This window comes from Moesziomyces antarcticus, assembly GCF_000747765.1.
Source record: "Moesziomyces antarcticus DNA, scaffold: scaffold_v10014, strain JCM 10317, whole genome shotgun sequence".
Classification (NCBI taxonomy): Eukaryota; Fungi; Basidiomycota; class Ustilaginomycetes; order Ustilaginales; family Ustilaginaceae; genus Moesziomyces; species Moesziomyces antarcticus.
This window is the reverse complement of record NW_014638996.1, coordinates 60,501-80,720: the sequence shown is the minus strand read 5'-3', so window position 1 is coordinate 80,720 and position 20,220 is coordinate 60,501. Positions and strand designations below refer to the sequence as shown.

The 20,220-nt window shown below is 60.9% G+C and overlaps 12 protein-coding genes across 12 annotated transcripts; 6 read left to right on the top strand and 6 right to left on the bottom strand.

Annotated features, from left to right (window-relative positions):
- Positions 1–346: 346 nt before the first annotated feature.
- PAN0_014d4852 (DNA-directed RNA polymerase II subunit D) lies at positions 347–1,069 on the top strand (the record flags this gene model as incomplete). The annotated part of the gene is made up of 4 exons (XM_014799558.1): positions 347–428; positions 511–616; positions 694–771; positions 835–1,069. 4 exons carry the CDS (start codon positions 347–349, stop codon positions 1,067–1,069), a joined length of 501 nt encoding a protein of 166 aa, XP_014655044.1.
- Positions 1,070–1,130: 61 nt separating this feature from the next.
- On the bottom strand, positions 1,131–2,465 carry PAN0_014c4851 (presenilin associated, rhomboid-like protein; the record flags this gene model as incomplete). Its single annotated transcript, XM_014799557.1, has 1 exon — positions 1,131–2,465. The coding sequence occupies one exon, from the start codon at positions 2,463–2,465 to the stop codon at positions 1,131–1,133; it is 1,335 nt and encodes a 444-aa protein (XP_014655043.1).
- A 518-nt stretch (positions 2,466–2,983) lies between these two features.
- On the top strand, positions 2,984–4,261 carry PAN0_014d4850 (uncharacterized protein; the record flags this gene model as incomplete). Its single annotated transcript, XM_014799556.1, has 1 exon — positions 2,984–4,261. The coding sequence occupies one exon, from the start codon at positions 2,984–2,986 to the stop codon at positions 4,259–4,261; it is 1,278 nt and encodes a 425-aa protein (XP_014655042.1).
- A 2,268-nt stretch (positions 4,262–6,529) lies between these two features.
- PAN0_014d4849 (FAS1 domain-containing protein) lies at positions 6,530–7,781 on the top strand (the record flags this gene model as incomplete). Its single annotated transcript, XM_014799555.1, has 2 exons — positions 6,530–6,815; positions 6,904–7,781. 2 exons carry the CDS (start codon positions 6,530–6,532, stop codon positions 7,779–7,781), a joined length of 1,164 nt encoding a protein of 387 aa, XP_014655041.1.
- A 394-nt stretch (positions 7,782–8,175) lies between these two features.
- Positions 8,176–8,977, top strand: PAN0_014d4848 (glutathione S-transferase; the record flags this gene model as incomplete). The annotated part of the gene is made up of 2 exons (XM_014799554.1): positions 8,176–8,347; positions 8,427–8,977. 2 exons carry the CDS (start codon positions 8,176–8,178, stop codon positions 8,975–8,977), a joined length of 723 nt encoding a protein of 240 aa, XP_014655040.1.
- A 41-nt stretch (positions 8,978–9,018) lies between these two features.
- PAN0_014c4847 (bicupin oxalate decarboxylase/oxidase) lies at positions 9,019–10,590 on the bottom strand (the record flags this gene model as incomplete). Its single annotated transcript, XM_014799553.1, has 2 exons — positions 9,019–9,238; positions 9,314–10,590. The coding sequence occupies 2 exons, from the start codon at positions 10,588–10,590 to the stop codon at positions 9,019–9,021; spliced, it is 1,497 nt and encodes a 498-aa protein (XP_014655039.1).
- A 403-nt stretch (positions 10,591–10,993) lies between these two features.
- PAN0_014c4846 (NAD(P)-binding protein) lies at positions 10,994–11,818 on the bottom strand (the record flags this gene model as incomplete). Its single annotated transcript, XM_014799552.1, has 1 exon — positions 10,994–11,818. The coding sequence occupies one exon, from the start codon at positions 11,816–11,818 to the stop codon at positions 10,994–10,996; it is 825 nt and encodes a 274-aa protein (XP_014655038.1).
- A 189-nt stretch (positions 11,819–12,007) lies between these two features.
- On the bottom strand, positions 12,008–12,967 carry PAN0_014c4845 (uncharacterized protein; the record flags this gene model as incomplete). The annotated part of the gene is made up of 1 exon (XM_014799551.1): positions 12,008–12,967. One exon carries the CDS (start codon positions 12,965–12,967, stop codon positions 12,008–12,010), a length of 960 nt encoding a protein of 319 aa, XP_014655037.1.
- Positions 12,968–13,268: 301 nt separating this feature from the next.
- Positions 13,269–14,447, top strand: PAN0_014d4844 (ATPase V1 complex subunit C; the record flags this gene model as incomplete). Its single annotated transcript, XM_014799550.1, has 1 exon — positions 13,269–14,447. One exon carries the CDS (start codon positions 13,269–13,271, stop codon positions 14,445–14,447), a length of 1,179 nt encoding a protein of 392 aa, XP_014655036.1.
- A 127-nt stretch (positions 14,448–14,574) lies between these two features.
- PAN0_014c4843 (galactose-proton symport) lies at positions 14,575–15,192 on the bottom strand (the record flags this gene model as incomplete). The annotated part of the gene is made up of 1 exon (XM_014799549.1): positions 14,575–15,192. One exon carries the CDS (start codon positions 15,190–15,192, stop codon positions 14,575–14,577), a length of 618 nt encoding a protein of 205 aa, XP_014655035.1.
- Positions 15,193–15,848: 656 nt separating this feature from the next.
- Positions 15,849–18,956, top strand: PAN0_014d4842 (RNA 2'-phosphotransferase, Tpt1 / KptA family protein; the record flags this gene model as incomplete). The annotated part of the gene is made up of 2 exons (XM_014799548.1): positions 15,849–16,786; positions 16,988–18,956. The coding sequence occupies 2 exons, from the start codon at positions 15,849–15,851 to the stop codon at positions 18,954–18,956; spliced, it is 2,907 nt and encodes a 968-aa protein (XP_014655034.1).
- A 93-nt stretch (positions 18,957–19,049) lies between these two features.
- PAN0_014c4841 (s-adenosyl-L-methionine-dependent methyltransferase) lies at positions 19,050–20,108 on the bottom strand (the record flags this gene model as incomplete). The annotated part of the gene is made up of 1 exon (XM_014799547.1): positions 19,050–20,108. One exon carries the CDS (start codon positions 20,106–20,108, stop codon positions 19,050–19,052), a length of 1,059 nt encoding a protein of 352 aa, XP_014655033.1.
- Positions 20,109–20,220: the final 112 nt, after the last annotated feature.

Sequence of the window (20,220 nt, the reverse complement as noted above, 5' to 3'; positions counted from 1 at the left end):
CTGCAGCTCCATCACCGAGCTCGATCGCCATGCCATGCCAGGTAGGATCCAGCCTAGAGCAGGCGGGTCAAAGCAGGCGGCGAGTATGGAGGAGCGAGTTGGATGGTGGAGAGTGGGCAGGGTCCATTGGCGCTCAGTCTTCGCATTGAACCCTCAGAGGAGGCGGGGAAATCGGGAAGAGTTGAAATCGGGGTGCGTGACTGCCGAGTGCCGAGATCTGGAAGCGCGTTGAGAAGGCGGCGGGCGTGGCTTGGATTGTCCACCTCCGCCTCCACGACCACCTGCTCTTCGCCACGCCAATCACCCCACTGCGCACCATTCGTCATCGAAACGAGCCGCCTTCAATATGGCGACGCAGCACGAAGTGGGACGCCGCCACCGCGGCATGATCGAGGACGAGGACGCAGCGATCGGCAAGCTCGGCGAAGGTGCGTTTCATCTCGGAACCTGGTATCGACTTGCAAGTGCGCATTGCTTACTGACGTTTCTTGTCTTGCACATACTTGGTAGAGTTCGACGATGCGGGCTGCTTGCTCATCTCGGAGGTCGAGCTTGTATTCTCGCAGCCCGATGCGCTCGGCGATGGCGCTGCGGGCCGCGACGACGTAGCCACGGCGTAAGCCTCTCTCTCTCTCCCAACACCGCACCACTGGCAGCCCGAAAACTCACCTCCTCCCTCGTCGTTTCGCACAGCGTATTCTCCAAAACCAAAGACTACGTCTCCGAGTTCTCGCGCTACAAGGACCCCAACACCATCCGTGAGATTCGAGAGTAAGTGCCCACCCCCAACCCATCCAACCAGATTCCACCCACTCACATCTTTATACACATTAGACTGCTGCTCAAGCACGCAAAGCTTGACGACAAGCCGGTGGACGAGGATGGCAACGAGATCGACGCGCCCGATACAGGGCTGCAGCTCACACAGTTCGAGATGGCGCAACTCGCCAACCTGTGCATCACCGAGGTCGACGAGGCCAAGGCGCTCATCCCCACGCTCGCCACGCGCGACGATGCGCTGCTCGACTCGCTGCTGCAGGAACTCGACAACATCCGTCGCTTTTCCTAGCTCTCTCACTTGCAATCTGTACTTTTACTCTCTCGCCCTGCCTGCGGTTTGAGATGCGGGTCTATTGGTGTGCACGCATCTGGGCTAACAGCGTCAGCTTGAGATCCTCCCACGCTTTGGCGCCCACGTGAAAGTAGGCGTATCCGAACGCCGCACCAGCCAAGTGGGCCCAGTGGTCAAACAGTCTCCACCTGAGCACGATGCCCGCCGCATCCATCGCCACGAGCCCTGCCACGCCGACGCCGATGGGGAAAGTGACGAAAGGCAGCAGTATGATGCCCAACTTGGCATCGGGAAAGGCGCAGGCGGACATGACCAGTGCCGCATACACTGCACCGCTCGATCCTAAGCTCGCCTGTCTGCCCACCGTGCTTTTCGCCACGTCCGGGCCGCGCAAGGCGGCTAGGCGACGAAAGCGGATCGCCGTAACGATGTGCGATACTGTGGCGGCAAATACGCCTGCTGTGGCAAAGAAGGCCAAAAAGTGCGGCGTGGGCGATGCTTCGGGCACGCGCTTGTGCTGCTGGCTCGCCGCATACAGAGCCGCACCGCCGAAACTCCAGAGCGCCATGTTGTTGAGTCCAAAGTGCACCAGCGTCTGGTGGCTGAACACGGAGGTGAGCAGCGTACGCATGCGGTTGCTGCTGGGCCGGTGTAAGAAGTTGCGCATCATCCATCCTCCACCTCGCTTGGCTGCCACGGTCCATGCTACGAACACGGCCGTGTTGAGCGCAACGATGGGCAGCACCACCTGCTTGGACGGCGCCAGATCCAGGTACGCCTCCGCACAAATGATGTACGCTCTTCCGATGGTTTCCGTGACGCTGGACGGAAGGTGAAGTTGCTCGCACCATCCCATGAGCCACTGCATGCGAATGCCGAGGCGTTCGGCCGTTTCGTGCTTCTTGACCATCTGCAGCCGCTTTTCGGTCACGCCGCGTCCCCATACGCTCGAGCCTTCGTCGCCGGTGAGGTACGACGAGATGCTTCCGAATACATCGCGGGCTCCACGCAGCTCGTCCGCCACATGCTGCGTGTCGCGCAGCGAGTAGAGCGCTGCTCCACCGAACGCCAGCGATGAGAAGCCGAAGAGGAAGAGCAAGGAGCGCGAGATCGATGGTGCCGATACGTCTTCGGGCGGCTGCGGGAGAGGTCTTTCCTCGTCGGAATACGGCTGGCTGGCGGCTTGCCTCTGGATGACTGTCCGCGGTCGAATCGACGCCAGAGGTAGGCGCGGAAGCTGTGCCAAGCTAGAGGCAGCGAGAGTGCGGCGTTGGAATGCGCAGTCGGCGCCCAGAGCCAATCGTATCGACGCCGGAGCGAGCAGCCTCGGTTGGAACGGCGTGGCCCCCCGAGTGACGCTGCGCAGCGAAGCCGCAATTCCAGGGCGAAGCATGCCTGTACCGATGCCTTACTTTTGGCTTGATCTTGAGCTTGATCTTTACGGTGATGGTTGAGCGCCAACGACGCTCGACTCGTGATCAGGTAGTGAGACGCAGTGAGACGCAGTGAGACGCAGTGACACGCAGTGAGTGACACAAAGGGAAACTGGACCCTGAGCTTGGCTTCTCGCATCGCTCAGCCTCCACTCTCGGCAAAAAAGGCTTAATTGTGAGATCGGAGTGTCCTTTGTGGGTTAAAAATAAAATTCAAGGAACCGACTTCCGAGCAAGAAAAGAAGGTTGGACGCCGCTCTAAAAATCATGAATCCGACCCTTGAAAGCCTGTCCTTGAAAGCCTGCCGACGTGTCACACTTTGCTGCCGCGCTACCATCAACCATCACCAGCTGCCGTCTGGACGACGACAAGAAGCGGCCACACATCGGCATTTGTGGGCATACGTGCGCGTGTGTACTCGGCCCAGCGCCGCTTGTGCTGCCACACTCGCTTCAAGTGCCTCACATCCGCGCAACCATGCCTTCCCGAGGGGCCGCACAGCCACAAGCCGCTCCACCGAGCACGAGCAAGGGCTTGGTATCGACGATGCTCATGCCGTTCATGGCGCTAGCATTCGTCCTGCTGCATGCGATGTACCAGCTCGCAATCCTGGCACGTTCCGTCGCATCAGCCGTCTCAAGGGCCACACGGCGCTGCTCCCACCAACCTGCGTCGTCCTTCGCATCGCTTGCGGAGCTGCTTGCCGAGCACGAGTGTGCGCCGGAATCGGTGCGCGTGCCTGATCACCTGGCTGTGGTGCTTGCAGATGCCGCCCCCTCCTCGCTCCGACTCTACCTGTCCACGCAGTGGATGCGCTTGCATTCCACCAGCACCAAGTCGGGCGACTTTCACGCCACGTACCAAGCCGCCGTGGAGGCCAAGCACGTCGAGGATGCAGCGACACTCATCCACCTGGCTGCGATCAGCGGTGTGCGCCGGCTGAGCATCTACACGTGCGAGCCACTCGGCGCGCAAGCACTACAGCAACTCACACGGCACCTGCAGTTGGCGTACAAGACCCGTGGCGTGATCCACCCGACATCGTCGCAGCAGAGCGAGACGAGCGATCCGAGCTTGTGGAAGTACACCGAGCTGCGCCGACGCACAAGACTACGACGGACCGACGGAAGTGATGCATCGAACCCCAGTGCACCTGGATCGCCGGCATCGAGCGATTCGGAAGCGGCGCCCTCTTCGCTCGACGAAACGCTCGCGTCGTCGTACACTGGCGAGACCGAGCCGCTCAGCTCGGACGTATGCAGCGCGACTGTGGACATCCGACTGGGGCTTTCGTCGCCCGCCCTGCCAATGGGCACGTCGCTGCAAGTTGTCCTCCTATCGCACTGCGACGGGCAGGACCACTTTGCCCATCTCGTCTCGACACATGTGCACGAGCGCGCACGCAGCTACCTTTCCACGGTGGTGCTGAGTGACATTGCGTCGTCGTCGCGCTTCTCGGCATCACGTCTGCGCAAAGCGTGGGTGTCGAGACGCGAGCGATTCGTTGCCGATCTCGATGTGGCGCGGCTCGACGCACATGTGCGTGGCGCCGGCTACTTGGACGAGCCCGAGCTGCTCGTCGTGCGCGGCTCACGGCCGAGTCTACGTCGGCTCTACGGCTTTCCGGCCTGGCCACTGCGGATTACCGACCTGTTCTACGACGAGGCGCTGCAACCCCATGCGCGCTATGCGCCACACGACTTTGTAGCCGCACTGCGCAAGCTCGCGCGTGCCGAACAGCGGCATGGCAAGTAGAAGAATGCAGTGCCGCATGCTTGCGTGTTGGAGCCAGCTTCATCTGTGTGAGTTGAATGGTTTGGATCGCCCGATGAAGCGGCAGTCTTGATGATGGGACCCGATTGGAAGAGGGGTGGCGTCGGAAGATGGAGCGACACGTTGGGACATTTTTGAGTTTTAGGTGAGTGCTTGGCGATCGCAGTGGAATGCTGGGCGCGTCTTTGCAGCTGCACCTCGAAAATCGCCAGGAAAGAAAAAGGAAAAGCAGGAACACCACTTGCAGCTCGTGCTCGGCTCTCTCCGCATCCACATCTGTTCACGGCCATACGGAGTTGCCAGCTCGGGGGAATCGGGGATAATGCAGGACTGGCCAAGGCAGCTTCGGAACTCGGACGCAAAGGATGGACGTTCGGCTCAGCTAAGCTCGGCAGACGCTGCGACATTGAGTAAGCGCTTCCACCCACGCCGTGTTGACCGGCAGACCCTGCTTTGGTCTGGATTCCGAAGGAAATCGCCAGTTCGGTTCGCGAGCGTCGTTGCGTGTCGACAAACAACCTTGCACACAATGCAAAGCAGAGCAAAGCAAAGCGTCGTGGCGAAGCAATGCATAGCCGACCCACCTTGTCGCCAGAAGCTGCCCTGATCGTCGCCCACCAAATGCGCAACATTCCAGTTGGTTTGCGACATGCCGCTGAGGAAAGGGGGGGGGGGGGGGGTCAAGCTTGGCGGGCGGCACAAAAGGCTTGGCTGAGATCATCTCGCTCCCTCCACTTTGGGTGGTTGCGCATCCGAAACCGGCGCTTGCCCCAAGTCGCCCTCGTTCCTGCAAAGCTCCACAAAGTGCCGATGCTAGTGCAACGATGAATCGGTGCAGTCGGATGCGTTCGGCACCACCACCGCTGGCCAGTAACAACAAACGATGGACCGTGCGGATCGGAAGCCCGCTTGTCTAAGCCTGCATTTTTGGTTCGGCACAATCCAACAGCCCAGACCCTTTGCATGTGTCTCGAAAAGAAAAAGAAAAAAAAAAAAAAGATGCCCCGTGCCGAACCTCCCCCGCACTTTTTTTGTCCCATTTGTACCTTTTCTCGCCCTTTCCTGACAGCCAACAAAGGACTTTTTCATGCGAGCTGCGTGCTGCGAGCTGGACGACTCGTGACCTCCTCCCTCCCTTTTGGGCCACCGCATCCATCGAGGCCGCTCTACGCTGCCTAGGCTTCCGTGCTGCTAGGCCACGGCGAGTCGCAAGGCAGGCGGGACAGCTGACACCGCCCCCCTCGGAGACAATAGTCCATTTCGGCTTCCATCCGTGCCAGCGTCGTACCCCTTGCCGCTGGCTCCCTTAGTCGAGCGAAGAGCATGATGACAGCGACGAGGATTTGAGCTACTCTAGAACCATGCGGTCCACTTTGGTCAGCGACCTCACCATGTGCAAAACGTGGATGCGCCTTACGGAAGCCTTTCCGACAGGGCAGCGACAAGCTCGAACGCCAAGCCGCCATGCACTGGTGCAGATGCACGATGATGAACACCAGGCGGAACATTCGCACCAGCCGTCGTGCCGACGTTCTTGGCCGCGGAGCCAAATCCTCGAGACTCTCGTCCAACCTCGCGATGCCTCCTGCTGAGAACGAGTCCAGGCTCGGGTGCGAAGAGTCGGCACACGGGCACACAGGCATACAGGCATGTCGATCTCGGTGTCCGCATCGCCAGCCGCCTGCAAAAGGGTCAGAGCCGCTGCCAAGGTTCCATGCCCGGCCGAACGTCCGTGCAACCGAGGTCTCACGCCGTGCATGCCCAACTGGACAGATGCCGCTCCCACGGCTGCTCATCCCCTCTCCCCAGCTCCGTGCTCCCTCCGTCCCTCCACCAGTTGGCTCCCGACTGCGGCCACCGCCAGGCCAGGAATGCCAGACTTTCGCAATCCTCCCGTCGGTCGTTTGCTGAGGCTGTGCCCCTCCCTCCTCCGCTTTGCAACTGTGAGACGTGCGACCACCGATCCTGCCTTGAGACATTGCGCCATGCCGGCCACCAGTCCCTGGCAGTTGGGCGTGTGGCCCCCGCTTCGGAGCCAACGATTCTCCGGCTGCCACTCCCATGCCCGTGCAGCTGCGGATCGGAACGAGCTCTCCTCCTGCCCCTCACCTTCTCGGACCCAATATAAACCAAATCCAAGTCGTTTGACCTTCTACCCCTTACCAACCCATCCGCGTTCGAACGTTGCAGCTACTCCACCATCCTACCATCCTAACTTCCTCCCTTTCCATCTCTCTCCACTCGTGCACAATGAAGTTCCTTGCTGCTCTCACTGTCGCTCTTTCCGCCACCGCCGGCGTCCTCGCCCAGAACAACGGCGGCGAGAATGCCACCGCCTTCGCCGAGGGTCTGCTCAGCGCTCTGCGCGCCAACAACCTCTCTGCGCTCGCTGATGCCGTCGGCAACAACTCGCAGCAGCTCCTCGGCGCGCTCCAGGGCGGCAACAAGACCGTCCTCGCCCCTTCCAACCAGGCCTTCGCCAGCCTCGGCAACGACGTCTCCACCGAGGCTCTCGTCGCCACCATCGCCTACCACGGTAAGTCCCCGCTCGCCGGCGTACCCGACTCTTTTCCTGCCTCACGAAACAGTGACTGACCCGCCTCCCTGCTTTTGCTGATCGATAGTCCTGAACGGCTCCATCACCGACAGCCAGATCAGCGCTGGCAACAAGACCATCGCCGCGTCGGCGCTCAACATGGCACCCTACGTCAACCTGCCTCGCAACCGTAGCCAGGTCGTCGTGCTCTCCAAGCAGCAGGGCAACAACACCAACTACGTCCAGCTTGCCTCTGGCAACGTCTCGTTTGCGCTCACCATGGACGGTCCTCAGTACCAGAACATCCGCGTGCAGCCCATCGAGCAGGTGCTCACCATCCCCTCCAACACCTCGGGTGTTGCTGGTCAGCTTGGTGCCTCGTCGCTCGCCGAGGCTCTTCAGAGCGCCAACCTGGTCGAGGCGCTTGACCAGTCCATCGTGACCGTCTTCGCCCCCACCAATGCAGCGTTCCAGGAGGCCCAGTCGGCTCTGCAGGGTGCCACGACGGAGCAGACCGCGGCTGTTCTGCTCAACCACGTGGTCAACGGCACTGTGGTCTACTCGACCGCCCTCGGGAATACGCCCTCGGCCATCTCGGGCTCGGGCAACGAGCTCAAGTTCATGTCCAACTCGTCGGGCGCCTACGTCTCCTCGGGCAACATCACCGCCAAGATCGTCATGACCGACTACGCTGCTGCCAACGGTGTGGTGCACGTCATCGACCGCGTGCTCGCCAACACCACCCAGAACACCCAGGCTGCCGCCTCGGCCTACAGCTCCGCCACCGCCGCCGCTGCCACCCAGACCGCCGCTCCTGGTGTCGGCTCCAACGGCTCTGGCTMCGGCTCCGGCTCCGGTTCCGGCTCTGGTTCCGGCTCGGGCAACGGCGCCAACACGCTCAAGATGTCCACGGGCGCTGCCGCCGTCGCCGCCCTCCTCGGCTCCGGCTTCTGGCTCCTTGCCTAAGCTTCCCCCCTCTGGGTTTTTCTTTGATACCTATGCCATTTCCACCCATTCATCCTCCTTTATGCCTCTAACCTTGCCTTTCGAAATGCAAAGCCACGCGGTCTTCCGAGGGTTCTTTTCTGTTTGTCGTCCGTTCCATCCTGCCGGTGGAGCTTGTGTGTGTGCGTGAGGCAATCTTTGAAGACGTAGCGACGAAGGCGAGATGGCCGTCCCGAGCAACGTCACCAGAGATGTCCGCGGCGATGACTATTGATGATGTGATTCTTTTGACGGGCGACTGGATTTTATCTCCGAGCCACGCGTGCGCTTGCAGCTCCATTTCCACAGGAATTGCGGGGTATAAAGCGCCGTCCCTTCCCCCCATTCATCACGCACGCCCACTGCTACTGCAACAATGACCGCCGGATCCGACTCTAAGCTGCTGCTGTACACCGCCAAGGTGTGTCCCTACGCCGCGCGCGCCGAGCTGGCGCTCGAGCTCGCCGGGCTGGACTACGACGTGTTCGAGGTGGACCTGATGAACAAGCCCAGCTGGTACGCCGACAAGATCAACGCCGCCAGCAAAGGTGAGCTACAACCCCCCCTTGCCCCCGACTTCACCTCGACTCTGCCTCACTAATGTTTCTGTTCTGCTGGTGACTCAAGTTCCCGTACTGGTCTCCACGCGCGACAATGTCGAATTCAAACTCCCCGAATCGCTCGTGATCGTCGAGTACATCCACGATCTCTCGGGGCGCATCTTTGCCTCGGACGATGCGCAGCACCGCGCCGTGTCGCGCTACGTTGTGCAGCGGTACGAGCAGCTTGTGCAGCCGCACTACTACGCTGCCGCCATCAACTCGAAGCCCGAGTCGGTGGGCGCAATGCTCGAGGGCCTCAAGCAGTTCAGTGCGCTGCTCGGCTCGTTCGACCCGGCGACTCGCAGCGGCGCGTTCATCCAGGGCGAAACACGCTTCGCCTACGCCGACCTTGGCGTTGCACCGTTCGTGGCGCGCATTCTGTCGGTGAGCCGGGAGGGCTTGCTGCCCAAGACGGATGCACCGGCCGTGCACGAGGCCTTCGCGTCCGACCCGGCCCTCGCCAGGCTCAACGAGTGGTGGAGCGCAGTGCAGTCCGAAGCGGCGTGGAACAAGGTGTGGGACGAACCCAAGTACCTCGCCCCGTTCAAGCAACGTCTGGCCAGTCTGAACAAGTAGGCAATTCGCATTCGCATTCGCATTCGGATTTCGAGTAGCTCTCAGGCCTGAGCGACGATGATCTGCTTCTTGGTGCTAAGCTGCTCGACGAGGTGCTGCGACACATTGAGCTGCTTGGCCGCCACGCTGGGCGGCACGAGCGCGAGCCACTGGCTGAGCGAAAAGTCGTCGAACTTCACCTTGTCCCCAAAGTTGGGCGCACGGAAGATCTCGACAAACTCGAGCTCCTCATCCCCCACATTCTGGATGTAGTGTCCGTAGCTAGACCGTCAAAAGAGACAACTGGTCAGTCGATCTGATTCTGTATAGCGTGGGTAGAAGGGTTGGGGAGCTTACTTTGTGGGGAAGACCCAGGTGTCTCCCTGCTGAAGATCAAACGTCCTGGCGGTTGCACCGCCTGCAAACGCCGTGGCCCTCGCTTTGCCCTTGAGGATGTATCCCCACTCCGCGTTCTTGTGCCAGTGCAACTCCCTCAGTCCGCCCTTTTCGACATGCACGTATGCACTGGCGAGCGTCGGACTTGCTGCAAACGTCCTGTAGTCGGTCACCTTGACCCAGCCTCCCCCACCGGGGGCCTGCGTCTTGTTCTGCTGCGAGAGCCGATAGACATACGGCGAATCGACCTCTCCGGCAGGATTGGCTTCGACCTGCTTTCTCGCCTCTTCGATGGTCAGCCATGTTTCACCTTGAGCCGCAGGTACGATGTACGGATCGGCAGCAGGGACGCTGTTGAACGCCGAGCTGTTCCAGCCAAAGTTTTCGGCAAGCACGTCGCGCGGGGTGTGGGCGATCCAGTCGTCGACCGCAAACGTGGTGCCGCTGGCATCAAAGTCGCCATCGTCAAACACCAGCAGATACTGCGCTCCCTCCGGTCCGGCCTGGAGCGTGTGAGGTACGCCACGGGGGAAGCTCCACAGATCGCCCTTGTTGGCATCGGCTACGTAGTTGCGGTCGTCTTCGTCGTTGGCGGTGATGCGGACGGTGCCGTTGAGGACGAGCCCCCATTCGGCCACACGATGCCAGTGCAATTCACGATAAGCATACGGGGCCAGCCTCTGTTCTGCGGCCGCCACCTCCTTGGACGCAGGAAGATCGGTCACCACCTGTTCACGAACCCATCCTCCATTCAGCAATTTGGATTTGGACAGTGAAAACGCCCACTTGAGGTTGGGCACCGTGCCAGCGTCGGTGGGTGGCGGGCTGAGATAGTCGACGTTCTGCCGGTCGATGTCGGTGTTGCTGCCGTGCAGGAAGGATGCGCCCTTGCTGCCGCGGACGGGCTGCGGTGGCGACGATCCAAAGTCGGTGATCGCACCGCTGTCCGCAGCTGCCTGACGTTTGGCTAGCGGCGAGTAGTCCGGACGGACGTGTCGAGCGATACGGTTGTGCAGTGCGCTCTCCACCGCGTCGGCATAGGAGCCAGCGCGCGGGTCGAGAGCAGGTGCAACGGCAGAGCGCACATAGGGGGCTTGCTCAAGTGGCACCACGCGCGCCCATCCGCCCGCCACCACCGCCGCCACCACCATCCAAACGTGAAGCTTCATCTTGTCGATCTTGGCTGTTGGGACAATCTTCTGCACGGATCTGCCTCCTTTATATCCTTTACGGGCCATTTGCACGCATGGAAGCGTGTCCTTCGTGCGCGCGTTGCCCCATCGTGAGCATCACAACATGGCGTCGAGGGTCACACCATGATCTCTGCTTCAGGCTAGTGAACGAGGCTAGCGTGGATGTCGCCATTGGTGCTGGCAAGCGTGAAAGCGCACAAGGGCCAGTCGAATGCTCATCTGCGGCGGCAGCGCTCCAAAGGCCGCCGGAAACGGCCGTATGCGGCTATCTACTTGGACGCTAGGATCCAACACCACCTTACGCGAGCTTTCTCACCACCACCTTAGGCGAGACGGCATGGCGAGCGTGCTTGCGCAATTCGACGTGACGATGGCGAGCCGCCCCGGCTTCGATGTAGATTTCTTTGTAAGATGTTAGGTTTGTATAGCTGGTGGGGCGTGGCAGGATCTACTCGTTCTTAAAGCCGTTGAGGAGGTCGTCATTCCAAGTGACAAAGGCGCCCTGCGCACCGAGGCCCTTTCCGTCCTTGTCCTTGGGCTGGTCCCTTGTACCCCTGGTGGCGAGCGCTGCGATCGAGTAGGCGGGCTGTTCGGGCTTGAGCAACTTGCCCTCCTTGTGGAGCGTCAAGAACCGCTCGACTTCTTCCTGCTTCATGGCCTTGCCGCCATCGCCACGCAGGAGGGTCTGCATGTCTGTATCCACCACACCGGGGCGCAGTGCAAATGCCGCCACATTGTCCTCTTCGTTGGCGAGGGTTCTGGCGATCGCATTCATCGCCGCCTTGGAGGCGTTGTACGCTCCCCAGCCCGCAATGTTGCCCGTAGCAGCGCCGGACGAGACGAAGACGACGCTGGCGCGGCTCGACTTGCGCAATTCGGGCAGCGCAGCACCGAGCGTGGTGACGAGTGCGACCGTGTTGACGTTGAGGATATGCGCGAGGCTCTTTGGCTCGAGCGAGTCGATTCGCTGCGTCGCCACGATGCCTGCATTGAGCACCACGGCATCGAGCGCACCAAACATGTCCACTGCCGCGCGCACCGCTTTAGCGTTGACGCCCTCGTCGGTAACGTCGCCTTGGATACAGACGAGGTCCGAGGAGTGCGACGACCGGAGCGCCTCGAGCTCGGTGGGAAGCGTGCGCGAGATGGTCACCACGCGACTGGCGGGGATGGGCGCTTGAGTCGAGGTAGAGCCGGAGAGCAGCAGCTGCAGGATAGCCAGTCCCAGCCCGCGCGATGCGCCCGTCAAGAGAACCACCGGTTTGTCGCTCATGTTTTGGTACTCTACAGCAAGACAGCAGGTTGTGGTGGTACGGAGCCAAGACGAGCCCCGTGCACGGCGCACATTTTGTGGAGCGCCAAAAAGTGGAGGCCCACTCCCCGATCGTGGCCCGATCACATCCCCAGCTCTCACTTCACACTCGTGGTTGGGGGCCGCTGTTGCACAAGAGGTTGGCATTCATCATGGCCGCGGGGAGCGAGACCGACGACGCTCGCGGTGTGCATCTCGGTCTCGGTCTCGGTCCCGATGGCGTAAAGTCGAGCTGTGGCTGCGCGAGGTGTGTTGGTCAAGCACGCTCTTGCGTTTGGTCGCCTCGGCGTACCTGTTGACCGGCTGTTCTTCATCCGAGTCGGTGCGGTCGCGTCGATGCGAGCGGTCGGATGTGGAACGTGGATGGCGTGAGTCGCGTGTTCTATCGGACTTGTCATCGCGATGACTGCCGTGCCTTCGTTGCTCCCTCTCTGCTCGAATCCGCGCGCGCTCCTGCTTGCGTCTCGCCTTGTCCTCCTTCCCCCTTGCGCGCGCCGCATCATCACCATCGTCGTTGGACTTGCGCTTTTGGTCGCTCCTGGCACGCTGAAAGTACGCGGCCATGGGATCCTCGAGGTCGTGCTCATCTGCAGAGTCGTCTTGTTCGGCGAGCACATGCGAGGGTGCGGCATTCAAGCTCTTGTGATCGGGCTCGACGAGCTGACCATCGGCATCGCGCATCTTGGGCTGCTTGTAGCTCGCCACATGGTCTACACGCAGCGTCCGTCCGAGCACCTGTGCGCCGTTGAGGTTGTCGACCGCCAGCACGGTGGAGCGCTGATCCTCGTACATGAGAAAGCCGAAGCCGCGGTGCTTTCCCTTGCCCGGCCTCGGCTGTGCTGCATCGCGCGATGTGGAAGCTGAGCCCGACTGCTGCTTGTCTTCGGAGTTGCTGGACTGCTGCGTGGGGCGCGGGAGGTTGACATCGACCACCTCGCCGTACTGCGAAAAGATGGCGATCACATCGCCCTCGGTGAGGTCGTAGGGTAGGCCGCCGATGAAGATGTACGCCGAATCGCGGTACTGCTCGTGCCAGGACGCGGAGGGGTTCTTGATGGCGATGTCGAGCTCGGCAGCGTTGATGCGGCTGATCTCGCGCACCACGTTCATGGCGGCCCAGGATGGCGGGGGAGAGGATGGTGGTGGTGGGCGGAAAGGAAAACGTCGAGAAATGCTTCCCGAAAAATAGCACCAAAAAAGTGGAGAAAATCGAGCCAAAATTGCGAATATTTAATCAATTTAATTCGGCTGCGACCCCTGAGAAAAGCGCCGTTGCGGTCGAGCCACACGCAGCCCTCAACGTCGAGAGTGGAGATAGGCAGAGAGAGAGGAAGAGAGAGAGAGCGCGATCATCTCCACCTGCTCATCCCATCACCACCACCACCGCCTCCACCACATCACCACCACAACCATGCCGTCCGATCTCGCCTACTGGATCATCTCGGTGCCACTCGAGGATGGAGACCCGCACCGCATGTTCTCCGAGCTAGGCGCCAAGCTGCTCTCGGACGGTGGGGCGGCGAGCACCGACTTTGGCCAGCTCAGCTTCCCGCCGCTCAAGACGGGCACGCTCGAGTCGCTCATCTCGCTCAGCGAGGACCTGCCCAAGCTCGATACCCAGTATACCCAGGTGGTCGCCAAGATCATCGACACGCTGCGTGCGCTCCTCAACAACGACGAGGCGGCGCTGGCACAGCATGTGCTCGTCAACGAGCAGAGCCTCGACGACTACATGCTCAGCTGGGCGTGGAATACGGGCAAGTACCGTGCCGACCGCTCCTTACGCGACACGGTCGAGTCGCTCGGCAAGGAGCTCTCGAGCATCGACAACGTCATGAAGCAGAAGCTCGCCAACTACAACGTCGCCAAGGGCCAGCTGCAGCAGCTGCAGCGAAAGAAGCAGGGCAACCTCTCGGTGCGCTCGCTCGCCGACGTCGTGCACAAGGAGGATTTCGTGGATACCAACTCGGAGTATCTCGAGACGCTGCTGGTGGCGGTGCCCAAGAACAACACCAAGGACTGGCAGGCGCGCTACGAACGCCTCACCGCCATGGTGGTGCCACGCTCGTCGAACAAGCTGGCGGCGGACGAAGAGTACGCGCTGTTCAACGTGACTGTATTCAAGAAGGTGCGCGACGAATTCGTGCAAAAGTGTCGCGAGGCCAAGTTTACGGTGCGCACCGACTTTGCGTGGGATGACGCGCTGGTGGAGCGACAGAGGCACGAGCTCGACGCGGCGGGCGAGAGCGAAAAGGAGCTGTGGACCGAACTGCTGCGTCTGGCACGAACCAACTTTAGCGAGGCGTACCAGGCGCTGGCGCACCTCAAGGTGGTGCGAACGTACGTCGAGAGCGTGCTGCGCTTTGGCCTGCCTGCCGACTACTTTGCAGTGACGGTGCGTCCGAATCCGAAGCGCACAAAGGCGTTGCTGGCTACGCTCGTCTCGCACTATGCCTATCTGGACGGCGCCAAACGCAGCAAGAAGAGCAACGACGCCGCTTCAGGCGAGGCGCCGGGAGAGTATGCTCAGCTGCTCGACGAGGAACAGTTCCCCTTTGTGCTCACAGAACAGTACATGGTGCCCGTCTAAGAATCCCCACTTTGCATACACACACACACACACACACACACACACACACGCACGCACTTTGGTCGCACTTTTGGTTGAATCTGATCCTTGTTATTTGCCGCTTTGTGTCCTGCGGGGTTGATGCTTTTCATTGGAGGAGTGCAAGCTGGGCCTGCTTGTCGGCGTCGGCGAGGTTGGAGCTCTGCACCTGGTTGCGCTTAAGCTCGAGGATGTGGTTGTTGACAAAGTACCCCTTGAGCGTCTTTGGCTCGATTGAATGGGCGCCGTCGATCTGGCCGAGACAGCGGCTGCCCGAGTTGCAGGCACACTCGAACGGCTGCGACATGTGCCACTCGGTGCTCGGGTAGAAGAAGGTGAGGATGTCACCCTTCTTGATGTCCTTTTCGGCCCTTGCGTACCAGCTTGCCTTGTCCTTGGCATCGCCGATCACAAACGCCACGTTGGGGTCGCACGAGTGGTTGCAGTAGAGCAGATCCGAGTTGAGCTCAATGTGCGTATCCTCCCCCGTTTGGACGGTCGAGTAGCTCTTCTTGGCTGCAAAGTCGGCGTGCGGGCTGAACGAGCTGATCTTGTCGCCGCGCGCAAAGTTTTGGAGCGAGATGAGGTGCGAGTTGTACGAGCCGTTGTTGAACACCACCTGCACCAGCGAAGCGTGCGTGGGCTTGTGCAGGCGCGACGCCAGCATGCCATCACCCGCAGTCAGGTGGCCCTGGTACGCATCGCCAACGGAAGCAGTTGCAGTCATCGTCGTGAAGCGGAAGGTTTTCGAAAAGATGAGAGTGTGGATGGAAGCAAGACAGAGAGCCAGAACAATGAAGAAGAATGCTAGAAGTCAAAGCCGCAACCAATGGCGGTTGAAAGCGGCGGGGCTGTGTCGATCCCCCGGCCGTCCTTCCCGGTTCTTCTTCCCCCCTCTCCACCTGTCTCTGCCATCCAATGCGCCGATCCCATCCGGCGCTCCGATGTGGCATTCAGCCCGCCGTGTTTACGCGGGGCTAACACGGGCAACGCGCACGGACGGCACTAGATTAGATAGAATGCATGATCGCACACGCGGGCCAAACATCGCACCCGCTGGCACAGCACGACATCACCGCACCAGCCGCGCCGGGGCTCTGCCGTGCTGAAGCGAGCTTCGGGCTCATGCATCTGGCTTCCACCGCTTTCTGCCTCGCACGAGGGCGCCTTGTTGAGGGGCCAACCGGTAGGACCGGCTCGCCTTGTCCCCGCGCGCGGCCCGTTCTTCCAATCGCACGAGAGGGCGCATTTCGTCAAATGTGTGTGAGAACGGTCTCACACTCGCTCCGATTTTTAACGACGCCTCCACACTTTTGCAAAGCGGAGCTCGTCTTGCATCGAAACCACCATCTGGCAAGACTGGCAACACTAGCAACACTGGCAATGACGTCGTCACAGCCCAGCACGGGTGATTCTGCTACCGCGGCTGGAGTCGAGGCGCCGGCGGTGAACCTCGAACGCAAAGCTCGCAAAGAAGCTCAGAAGGTACTCAAGGCGCAGCAGGCGGCTGAAAAGAAGGCGGCCAAGCAGGCGCAGCCCGTTCCTTCCTCGTCCAAACCCAAGCAGGATGGACGACGCCCGCAGTCTAGCAGTGAACAGCTCTCGCGTGCGCTGGCATACATTCTTCGGCACGGAGCGGACAAGGAAGGACTTTCGATGCGGCCGGATGGGTATATTGCGCTCGACGATGTGCTGGATCGACCGCGCGTCAAGAGCGTCAACATGGCCGAGTCAGCCGGTGCAAAACGTCGACCGGCACTGGAGGACATTCAGCGGATCGTGAATACCAACGACAAGAAGCGATTCGAGCTGGTGTTGGACGAGACTTGGCTCGTACGCGCTGTGCAGGGTCACTCGTTGAGCCAAGTGGTCGAGCTCTCACACACGCCACTTACACTCACCAACCTGCACCTGCTCAAGCTCCAAGACGATGACGACGATGCCGATGATCTTGCCGACGAGCTCGACTCCCAACTCGGCCTACAGGAAGCAAAGGTGGAGGTGGTGCATGGCACATTCACCGATGCCTGGGAGAAGATCCTCGCCAGTGGCGGGCTGAAGCGCATGTCGCGCAACCACATCCATCTCGCCAAGGGCAAGTTCGGCCAAAAGGGCGTCGTGTCCGGCATGCGCAAGTCCGCCAACCGGCTCATCTTTGTCGATGTGCGCCGCGCCATCGCCGACGGCTTCGAGTTTGCGCTTTCTTCGAATGGCGTCGTGCTCACACCGGGCAAGGGGGACGAGGGTGTGTTGCCCGTAAAGTACTTCACAAGGGTCGAGGATGCAAAGGGTAACATCGTGTGGACGCCACCGCCGCCGTCGTCACTGCCGTAGCGAGCCATGGTCAATCTTAGATTCATGTTGTACCTCAAGTCGTGTGTGCGAAGAAGCGGACAATGTGATATTCAGGGTCCAGTTGCAAGACGCCTTTTTTTTTTTGGTCGGTGCAATTTTTTCGAGACTTTTTTTGATTGAGCTGCTGCTGCTGCTGCGCCGCCTCCACCTTTTTGCCAACTGCCAAGGGCCATCGTCGACGCTTCCACCCACCACCTCTCCATCTTGGCCATGTCGGAACCTTCGACGCCTCGGCGTGCTGCACCTGGCAGCTCTCGGAGCACCACCACACCTGCCACGCCGTCTACACCGGGCACGCCTGGCGCTGCGTTCATCGCCGACGACATGGACGATCCCACCTCCACTCCCTCGCGCGCTCCCACGTCGGGCGGGGGCGCTGGCGACGACTCGGACAACGAAGACGAGGTTCCCGACTACCTCCGCCTTCTTTCCTCACTGCAGCCACGCTCCAAGTCCTCTTCTGGAATTGTCATCCCCAAACGCGGCGAGAAGGACTTCGAACCTACGGGCTTCGGTGGCCAGTCCAAGCTGCTCGAGCGCAGTCGGCAAGCCATGTACCAGGCGGTCTCTGGCTCGCGCACGGTGGGATCGCGGTCGCTCGTTCGTGCCACCTGGAATCCACACACCCGCCGTGCGCGCATCCACGACGTGCAGGGCAAGATCTTCGAGACGGTGGGCGTGATCCGTCGCACGCCCACCACCGACTCGACGGGCAAGACCGTCACGCAGGTGACCAACGAGCTGCTGCCGGAAGAGGCGCTGTTTCTGGCCGAGCGCGGCAGCCTACAGATCTACACGCAAACAGAGGACCCGGATGCACTCGCACCCATGTCGCTGCAGCAGGCATTTGCAGCGCTGATGCTCGCGTCGGACGAGGCTGCCGACGAGCCATTGACGCGCGAGGCGTATCTGATCTACGCCCATCTCAAGCGGCTCGGGTACGTGGTGCAGCGCGCGAGCATCGTGGATGCCGTACGTGCCGCTCCGATCCCGCCGAGCAAGGCACGTGCGCAGGGGATCGTTGCGGATCCACAACGTCCCATCAAGCTCGTTACGCTGTGGGATGTGTTGCTGTACGTGCCGCGGCGCATTGCGCAGCTGGGCGCCGATGCGGCACGTGCCGTCGCGCGATGGATGCAGCATGCATGGCGCAACACCATCGGCCGAGTTCTAGCCTTGATCGCGGCGCGGTTTGCACGCATCGCAACCCGTGGCTCACGCAAGCCAGGTGCGGTGGGGCTGTCACTCGGCCTTGGCGGCTACGACGACGTACGCCGCTTCCTACCGCACACAGCTTTGTGGACCAGCTACGACGACGTGTTTACCTCGATGCAAATGGTACCCTCGGGTCACGACTTTACGCTCCCTCTCACACCGAACCCCACTGCCGCTTCGGAAGAGGCGGGGATGAAGCCGTTCTACTATGCGTGGCGGCCCGCTACGGTGTATCGCAAGTCGCACCCGCCGGCGCCCGAGTTCCGGATCGTGATTCTCAACGCGCGCACCACGCCGCTTCCGAGCGTATGGCAGTTCGGCGAGGTATTTGCACACATCCCCATGCCCGGCTCGGACGCGGAGCTGATCGCATCTGTGCCCTCGCAAGACGCAATGAGTGCAGACGAGCTGAAGAAGCGGGTGGAGTACGAGAAGCAGCTCAAGGCGGCGAACGACGCCAAGAACCGCGCCGCGTATGGCAAGTTCAGCGACGGCAAGCAGAAGCATCTGCGCGAGAAAGCCGCTGCGCGTCAAGCCGCCGCCGCTGACCGGGCCGCTTCCAACGCCGCCACCAAAGGCCGCCTCGCCATGATGCTGCACAGGCTCACCCGCACCGCCGCAGCAAGGTGGCTGTGGAAGCTGCTGAGGCTCGATTACGAGGTGCTGCGCATGTGGGCGAGACTGTTTAGGCACTGTCCTCCGGGATGCTGGAGCGACAAGGCGCGGTATCAGGCACGACGAACACTGCAGCGCAACAATGCAGCGGGCAACGTTTTTCCCCCACTCAAGGCGGGCAGAAGGTCGGTGGTGCTCGCCATCGTCGATGGAAGCATCACCACGCTGCTGCGTTTCGGCGAGTCCGAGTTTGCGCAGTGGAGGCTCTTTGGCGAGGCTGCACCGGCCATCACGCATCTTGCCTAGCATGCGCGCACACACACACACGAATACCCACATGAAACCATTCCATTGCATTTCGACACGTCTCGCGAGGAAGACAGCTGAGGGGAGAGTAGCCTACTTCTTGGAAAAGAGATAGTGGCCTACGCCCCACTCGTTCCCGCCGTTGGTGGCAAAGAACTCGGCACAGGCGAGGTAGAAGATCCGGAACCTGTAGAAGGTCTTTTCGCCCTCGATGGCGTTGCTCCCCTTCTTGGCTGCATCCTGACGGAGCAGTTTGATCGAATCGTGTTTGCGCTGGTTTCGATCCTGCGTCTTGAGCCAGTCCTCGCACGTCCTCGCATAGTGGTTGCCATTGACCCACCAATTCTGCTCCAGCGTGACGTGCTGCTGAAAGTGGGCAAACAGGTCGAACGACGGCATGGTGCCACCGCTGAAGAAATTCTGCGCCATCCATCCATCGTCCTCCTCAAAGTGGTACGGCGTGGTGCGGTGGCAAAAGATGTGGATGAAGAGGCGCGATTCGGCATCCTTCAACCACGAGCCGACCTTCTTGAAGAGGTGGGCGTAGTTCTTCATGTGTTCAAACATCTCGATGCTCAAAATCCTATCGAAGCTGCCCTCGTCGAATTCGAACGTCTTGACATCTCCAGTGACCACTTGGAGGTTCTTGAATCCGCGCTGGGCGGCGATCGAGTCGATGTACACCTTCTGCGTGCGCGAGTTGCTGAGCGCCCTGATGCGCGAGTTCGGATACCTCTCTGCCAGATACAACGACAACGAACCCCATCCACATCCCAGATCCAGCACATCCTGTCCATCCTTCAGGTCGGCTTTGGTGCAGTACGAGTTGAGCATGGCCTCTTCCGCCTGGTCGAGCGTCTCTTTGCCCGTTTCGTACAGGCAGCACGAGTACTTTGCGCGCTTGCCCAGGCAGGAGAGCATGAATCCCGTGTCCACCTCGTAGTGCTGCGTGTTGGCCTTATCCTGCTCGATCGCGATTTCGCGCGTGTGCAGCGATCGGATGTATTCCGATTTCGTCGCAACGTGCAGTCCAAAGTCGTCCTCGGGCTTGGCGAGAGAGCGGATGCGCTGCGCGTTGAGCAGCCGGATCGCCCGACGCAGCACCACGTCCGGCACGTATCCGCGGTCGAGCAGTTCGTACACCTGGTTCATCTTGCTTTACTCTGGCGTGGAGGAAGAAAAGGGTTGGGGATGGTCGTGGGAAAGATAAGTGTGACCCAAAGGTAAGCAGGGATTCAGGAGGGGCGAGGATGAGCTCAGACTC